Source organism: Sinocyclocheilus rhinocerous, unplaced genomic scaffold (genome assembly GCF_001515625.1).
Source record: "Sinocyclocheilus rhinocerous isolate Xijiao unplaced genomic scaffold, SAMN03320098_v1.1 scaffold831, whole genome shotgun sequence".
NCBI lineage: Eukaryota > Metazoa > Chordata > Actinopteri > Cypriniformes > Cyprinidae > Sinocyclocheilus > Sinocyclocheilus rhinocerous.
Window position 1 is genome coordinate 1,039,838 of NW_015641020.1, and position 8,350 is coordinate 1,048,187.

At 38.3% G+C, this 8,350-nt stretch overlaps 1 protein-coding gene across 3 annotated transcripts in view; it reads right to left on the minus strand.

Moving 5' to 3' along the window:
• The window catches only part of LOC107753958 (fragile X mental retardation syndrome-related protein 1-like), a 33,249-nt gene that overhangs the window by 15,906 nt on the left and 8,993 nt on the right, over positions 1-8,350 (minus strand). For all 3 annotated transcript variants that reach the window (XM_016570249.1, XM_016570250.1, XM_016570248.1), the window contains 9 exons: positions 7,089-7,160; positions 5,250-5,398; positions 4,298-4,391; positions 4,096-4,212; positions 3,617-3,787; positions 3,436-3,514; positions 3,137-3,294; positions 2,838-2,924; positions 1,597-1,816 (listed from right to left, as the gene is read on the minus strand). In XM_016570249.1, coding sequence (XP_016425735.1) covers positions 1,597-1,816; positions 2,838-2,924; positions 3,137-3,294; positions 3,436-3,514; positions 3,617-3,787; positions 4,096-4,212; positions 4,298-4,391; positions 5,250-5,398; positions 7,089-7,160 — 1,147 coding nt within the window. The remainder of the gene's footprint in view (positions 1-1,596; positions 1,817-2,837; positions 2,925-3,136; positions 3,295-3,435; positions 3,515-3,616; positions 3,788-4,095; positions 4,213-4,297; positions 4,392-5,249; positions 5,399-7,088; positions 7,161-8,350) is intronic.

Below are 8,350 nucleotides of genomic sequence, written 5' to 3' on the forward strand. Positions count from 1 at the left end.
CCTTTCAAAAGTAATATTATTACTTTACTTATTACTTTCTGGCAACAGTAATTAGTTACACTACTAGTTACATTACTTTTCCTTCATGCCCCACAGAAGTTGTAATTGTGTATCTTCCCCATAAAATTCTTCTAAAATGTTACTAACAATATATTTCTGCCTCATCATTTGACCAAAACCTACATTGGATCGCAGTCAGAAGTTTTTACAAACACTCAATGGTGATTGATGGTGACTTTTAAGAAAAAGTGTTGTATTAATTGTCATGTGTAGCTTGAAGCTAATTGTAGCTATGATTATATTTCATGAAGTATTTTATCAAAAGAAATCACATAAGTTCATAAGATTTTTAATTATAGTAATATAATTTATATGGGGATCAGACAGAGGGATGTGGGTGGGTAAAGTGGGTGTGTACAAGTGTAAAGTAATGCCACAACTTCCACATCTGCGTTCAGATCACAAAATCAGTGTAATGGCAATATTTCCATCCCCTGAATGTAAGCTTTTCCATATTCAAAGCTTTCCTGATGCACTGGTGACTTCATGTGCCTGTGCGAGTCGTGAAAATTATGAAAATAAATCTAGGAATTATTTTATTCTTGGATTTCAAATCAGGGGTTGAGGCATCAAAAGTAACTAAGTAACGAGCTGTTTTATGGATGGTAACGGTGATATTATTACTGAAATCTTATTAGTAATTAGTTACACTACTAGTTACTGCAAAAAGTAATATTACAGTAACTAGTTACTAGTTACTGCCCAACACTGAACGGGGCACCCTATATGGAAAATGCATGGAAAAAGTAGTTTCTTTTGTAAAAAAAAAAAAAGAAAAATACAACACACAAATCTTTTGACCCACAAGCATGGAGCAAAATTTAGTAATGCAAATACTTCACCTAAAGATAATATGTTTTGCACAACATTAAAGATAATACTTGTTCAAAATAGAACATTAAATATTAGATCAAGAACAGAAATTACTCTATGCTGTAACTTCAAGGATCACGTCAAGGATCCGACAAATTTCCAGGTTTATGTAGATGTTTAGACAAGTGCGCCATCTAGTGGTTTAGAGCAAAATAAAAGCAAATCTGCCTTTTATCCAGGGTTGCCTTAATGGATTAGTTCACTTCCTGATTATTTACTCACCCCCATGTCATCCAAGAATTTCATGTCTTTCTTTCTTCAGTCGAAAAGTAAGGTTTTTGAGGAAAACATTCCAGGATATTTCTCCATATAGTGGACTTCAATGGGGACGATCCTCGGCTGGGATCGTGTAGAGCCCTTTGAAGCTGCATTGAAACTGCAATTTGGACCTTCAACCAGTTGGTCCCCATTGAAGTCCACTATATGAAGAAAAATCCTGGAATGTTTTCCTCAAAAACCTTACTTTTCGACTGAAGAAAGAAAGACATGAACATCTTGGATGACACGGGGGGTGAGTAAATTATCAGGAAATTTTTTTTCTGGAAGTGAACTAATCCTTTAACCCATCTGTACCCGAAATCTTGTTATACATCATGAAATTGATAATTAAATGTACAGACAGACTGTCCAAAACATATGAGCATGATGGGAGTTGTATCTCACCATAGCCAGAGTATGTATTGTTAGATTTGCGTCCACGTCCTCTTCCTCCATAGGTGCGTGTGGTCTGCAGGGAGTTTGTGCTCTCGTCCGTGAGGTAACCCCGTTCACGCTCGCCGGCGACCCCTGAACCAGAGCGGCTGGGGGGTGCGCGATATCCCACCCCAATCTGACGGAGCTGTTCATCAATCTGTAAGCGCTCGAGACGCAACTGCTCCACCTCCTATCAATCACAGAGAGAGAAAGCACTGTCAGGCATTGCTGTTAAACTACAAGCAGAGTTATAGAAAACAGGAATAGAGATCACAAAGGTAATATAATGTAATCATTTCTAGTTTTTGTTTAATAGCAAAATAGGGAAAAACATGCTGTTATTATCTATGACAATATAATACATAAGATAATATGATACAATATGTAATATAATTAATACATATATCATACAATATATGATAAGAAAATAGAAAAATATATTATATAGCAGTGTTTCCCAACCGGGGTGCCTTCTGTCGAGAGCAGGGGTTCCGTGTAAAAAATTATTTTTAAATTTTTTCTAAATTGCTAAAATGTTCAAAAAAGCATCTATTATATAATATCCATTTCTGATGTCGCCAATAATAGCAATAAAACAATATATAATAAAAGATCAGATAAAATATAATAATATTTTTTTGGGGAAAATAAAAAATATATATAAATGTTTAATATCTATCAATATAATATTATAATATACAAGACAACAAAATATCAGAATTATAAAAAATTTTATTACTGGGTTTCTTTAAGTGCAAAAGGGGGAAAACAACTGCAACGTGTGACAGCTGCTGGTTTGAAACAGCAGCTGAACGCTGACAGAGGAGGGCAACGTGGTACAGCTGGGCCGGGATGGACAGGGGAAATGGCTATTTTGAGAGGCGACTGGGTAGACAGCATGTAATCCACACTTTGCCCACTCCCCCACCAAATCTACCCCCAATGGGGGTATTTTTAGCATTAGTTGGTGGTTAAGTTCGACCAACAGCTTCCCATGAAGGAGGAGATCAGCTGACCAGTCAAGAGACAGTTCATTTCAAAAGCTCATCTTTAGCATGGCACAATGAATTCAATATATCTTTGTATAATGTTTCAACATTTGAAAACTTTTGAGTCTTGAACAATAACAGAACAAACAGGGAATTTCCAGACACCCTTCAGCAACTGCAATCAGTTCAGAGACTGAACACCCTTCATGCCTGGTGACTAACCTGAAGGTAGGCCACATGGTACTCGAGCAAGGCCTGGGCGTTACTGATGTTCTCTTTGGTTCCAACAAAGATAAAGGGAACCATTCCCTGCACAACAAAGAAAAAGGAGGGATAACATTTGTGATGTCAGTAAAGTCAGAAGCTATCTCAGATGTTAAATGATTAAAAATGCTCAAAATGTGTGTACACTTGCATGAAAATAAACAGCTTGTTACTAATATTGTGTTGTTTTCCTCACTGAGGTTTTATTTAGCTGTAACAGTGAGAGGCTTGTTGTATCAGGTGGGCAGCTCATTTACCTCTTGGCTGCTGACAGTGTTGTCTCTGCCAGCCCCATGCCTGCCTACCTCCTCCCTGGGCGGCTTTTTATCATTGTCCCCTTCGATCCGGACTCGAACCACGCCCGATTTGTCTACTATTTCTTGGATAATTTTGCCATTTTTGCCAATGACTTTGCCTGTTGTGAAAGAGAGCGAAAATCACTGGGTAAGAACACTTGGGCTTTGGCAGATTTCCAGAATTTATGCTTAGCTAAGGTCTGTCCACAAATGAACTGCATTCAGAAGTCCAAACGAAATGTGTCTAATAAGCAACTGACCTACAAGGTTCCTTGGAACCTGGAAGGAATCCTCCTTAAACTCCAGATAGGTCCTGGCCTGCTTCACAGCCTCTGGGGTCTTGAGTCAGAAAGAACAACCCATCAAAATCACTGCTGTCTTATATGTATCTTTATAAAAAATAAAAATCACACAAGATGAACTCAAAGAAAAGATAAATACCTCTCCATAGATCCTGAATGTGCAGCTCTCTTCTTCCAGCTCAATGGCAGTGATGCCGGGAACTTTGCGGGCCTGCTGGATGTTGGCACCGTGAGAACCGATGGCCAGACCCATTAGTTCCTCACGCACCTTCACTTCTTCCTGATACGCAGACGCCAGCTGTTTACTCGTCTGCAGTACACACAAAAACACGCAAATGTTGAGCTGGTTGTCTGTTTAATTAAACCACAGGGGGAATCCAGCATGACAAGAACAAGCACATAATGACAAGAAAAAAACAAAACACAGAAAGAGAATTGCACTAACAAACAACAATATAAAAAGAAGTCTGAAGTACTATTTCTATTTCTAAGTACTATTCTCAAACTAGCTATTATATCTTCACATGCAACTTTCTCTGTTAGGACTGGCTAATGTATTTGGCAAGTAAAATGAGTAACAAATAAAAAAAAAAATCCCCATATTGTGTATTTGTGTACCTCTAAGTGTTTAGTGGCCTCCTCGTTACGGGACATAAGCATGAGTTTGGTGCGAATACTCCGGAAGTGCATGTCACTCAGTAGGGCTGCTCGTTTCACCGTGCACTCCTTTGTGGACTGAGGAGAAAGAGACATATTTGGTTAAGACACAATGTATTTTTCAGTATCACAATGAGAGTGTAAATAAGAATTAAACACTGACCAGGACAATAAGTTGGTGTGTAAAGGTGTTGTAGAAGATGCAGTTGGCTCCGATTGATTTCCTGAAGTCTTTGTGGATGTTCTCGGTCAAACAGCTGCATCATTCAGAATAGAAAAGAATACATTTAAATCTTTCAAAATATATTTAATTTAGGGACCCCATGAAATCCATTTTATTTTCCCCTAAATTCAGCGTTCTCATTTTATTTTTTTACTCTTATCGTCAAAAACTGAAAAGAAATGAATAAAACTTTAACAGTTTAATCAATCTTTTAAAATGTAATCAAATAAAACTAATTAATTTACAACAAAACATTGCAGTTGGATTTTTTTTGTCAAATAAGATGCTGCAAAGCAGAACTGTGGAAATGAAATCATGGATGAAAAATAGCTTGGTTGTATGGTATTTCTTAAAAATATTAGTAGGAGCATTATTATTATTAGTAGTACATTTTAGCATACAATAGTTGTATTTCTTTCATTTCATCATTTCAAGTTAACCTGAACTTTTATTTTTTGGTGGTTTGTCGTGAAGATCTTTCAGTGCAGTAGTTTTTCAGTTTGTAGCTTTTCTCAAATTAAATAGTGAAAAGCTTGTGAATTGACTCGCTTTGGAGATGTTTAGACAGCAGAAGCCAAAAACAGTGTGTTTGAGTTTGTGTAGCAGACGTAAGCATGCCACTGATTCACAAAGGGACACGCAGAACATGCAGACTTACCAGTGACATGCACTGACTGGCTTATGTCATGTTTATTCCTGCTGTGTGATTAATCCATATTGGGTAAAAATCTCCAGAGCTTATTATCGTTATAGACAAATCTTATTGCAATCTCGATATGATATTGCTTATCGCCCAGCCCTATCACACACAGTTTGTTGAGGTTGACATCGAGGTAGAAACACAGTCTGTGACTAAAAAGTGGAGTATCAGAAGACTGCATGTGTGACTTACATGTCTCTGAGATCCTCGGGTACAGCGATGGGGACTTTGTAAAAGGTGTTTTCAGAGGAGGGGATGTTGGGATTGACTGGCCGGATTCGTTCCGATGTGACAATTTCATTGTATGTGGCGTCACAGGCTGCGTATTCGATCACATAGAACTGAACAGAAAAAAATATATTTAAAATACATCACAATGCCCATCACACACATGAAACAAACCAATGTCTGCATGCTGAACACGGTTAATAGTTTCGGTAGTTACATTGGATTATTATACCGATTATTACTCTCTGGAATATTTTTGATTACACAAACACGGCATTCTTGAATCTAATATTTTAGTATAATGATTGTTAAGATGTGTATTTGACCATTTAATAAAATCATTTAACCTTAAACCAATTGTTCATGTCTGCTAATTTGGAAAGTAGCTATGTAATAAGCAGGATAATTGTACAGTCAGCTTTGAATCTGGCTCTTGTTGGGTTTATTTTGTGGTAATGAGCAGCTGACTGTTTATTACACAAGTCACAATGGCCTCTTTCACACCCTCACCACTTTAAAGACACAGCAAACAGACTGAAGCTGCTCAAAGACAGTTTTGTTGTGCTAGACCACAGTGGTAACACGACTACACTCAGTGGCACAGAATGCAGTCAAAAGTCAAGTCTAAATTCGTCCTATTATTCGACTGCCCCAGTATCAGAATGAAAGTGTGCAAGAGGGAGAAGACCGTTCCCCAGTGCTGTATGTAACATTATGAGAGCTCTGCCTGTCAATCCACCTAATTAGCCAAAATGTGTGTGGAAGCAGGTTTGAACGAGACCTTGCCAGGGAACAGTGGACAGCAGACATAAGCTTTGAGGAGTTTAAGCAGTGTTAATGAACTTCTATGTGTGTATCAAAAAAAGGATAAGCAGCAATTTATATAGTAAATGTTGTAAATGTTAGCATTTTACTAGAACCATACAATAATGCGCCAGGTTCAAGCAAAGCTCTGTGGCATGGTTACTACAAGAAATATTTTAGATGTGTCCCTCAGTTTAAAATAAAATGAAAAATAAAATTAAATGAATTAAAGGCGCAATAGGAGATCTTGGAAAATGCTAACTTTAGCCTGATAGCACTGAAAGCGAATGTCCCACCCTCCCTGCAATCGCCGTCCAAAGCCACGCCCCCTGAATGCATATACACTCACTCACAGACCAGACACTTTAGATCAACTGGGCAATACATTGAACCAGGATACATGTTAAAATACACAAGTTTAAATAATAATTGATTATTCTTTATAATTAAAAACAATTAATATTAAAGATTAATAAAACTGTCCATCAATAAAAACATTCATAAATATACAGTCATACTCTTTGGAATGACTATTAATGCAAAGGGACAAGTCCAAAATATTTTTCTGGCAATGACAGCATATGAACCCAGAACATTCCTTAAACCTGATGCCTAAGCGTGACCTATTTAGAGGATCCCAGATGTCTTTAAACAGACCTACATTTTGCGGTTGTTTATCTTGCTCATGCATACTGAATGCATATTCTAGAGCTTAAGGCGATCTGCTATTAGATCACCAGGGGGCTCAGTCTGACTCAATAAATGAGATCACTCTAGTGTTTATGGGTAACTGGGTCAGTGCTGCAGATGTGTGTGTTAAAGGCCTACTAGATCCAAAAAGACCTGAAACACCCTCAATCAATATTCATATATTCACATTGGACTCAACTTCAGAGGCCAACAGAGTGAATAATGAGAGACAGAACCCTTGAAATGCAGACCCCGTAACCCACATCTGGATCAAACATGTGCTCGCTTGCACACCTGTACCTGACTTACCTCTCCCTTCATCATCCTCACCTTCGCCAACCACCAGCCGCAGGGCTCCTGCTCGTTGGCTCTGGAGTAAACCTGCAGGAGAAAGACCAGGTCAGGTGATTGCATGTTGGGAAGCACGGAAAGAAATGGCCAGTCTATGTGTTTAACAGAAAGCAAGAAACAAATTAGTACCCTTCTTTGTACCATAAAAGGAGTGTGCTACAGTATGGAGAGAAAAAAATTAACAAAAGACAATGCAGAATGTGCCAGGTATTAGGGGTGGGACAATATATTGATATGGCGATTAGGGATGGAACGATTACCGGTTTCACGATAAATCACAATAAAATGCCCTGACGGTTAGTATTATCGTTTAAAATTTAATTATCATCAAAACCGTATTTGATTATCGGGATTTTGAAAACTCGCGGTAAATCCTGTCCAGCCAGCATCAGTCTGACGCAGAAGCAGCATGCAATGTGGTTGTTTTTTTTGCACGAGACGAAATGGCGGAAGGCAGTGACAGCGCTCGGGAGATTTTTCAGCCATCTAAGAGAACCAAATCGGTGGTCTGGTCGTATTTTGGCTTTTACAAGAGTCCTGAAGGCAATTTAATCGAGGACGGTCACCCTGTCTGCTGATCTTGCAAGAAGAAAGTGGTTTATGTTCTGTTATGTGGATCGTTATTTTGTCATTCTCTTCTGTTTACTTCACTTCCTGTTTCAACGCTATTTGGTTTCGGTTTCATTGGTTTCTGAATATGACCTCGTTATATTGTAACACATACACACACAGATTATATATATATATATGGCGATAATACCGCGCGCTATTGAGCCACTCAAAATTACCGCAAGGGAAATTCCTTCACCACGACAGCCCTATGGGTACATAATTAAAGCTGCGACAATTGAGTGTAGGGGTGGGACAATATATCGATATGGCGATATATCGTTGTCCTTCTTCATGCGATACGAGAATCGATATCTGGCACTAAATACCGATATTTTACTACAATACAATACTACAATTTACTACAATATATTACCACAATAAGGTGCTCTATATAGATTTCCCTGCTCCCAGCATCTAAAAAATGCATGGAAATCACGGCCGCGCCATTTCCACCTTCTTTCCAAAGCACTCTGAGCAACCATGAACTGCGTTCTCTATGAAGATGGGGAAGCACGAGGAACCGAAGGGTAAACAGATTTCCAGCCACTGTATTAGCTCTACTGCTCTATATATGTTTATGGAGATAAAAGGAGATGGAGATAAAAAAA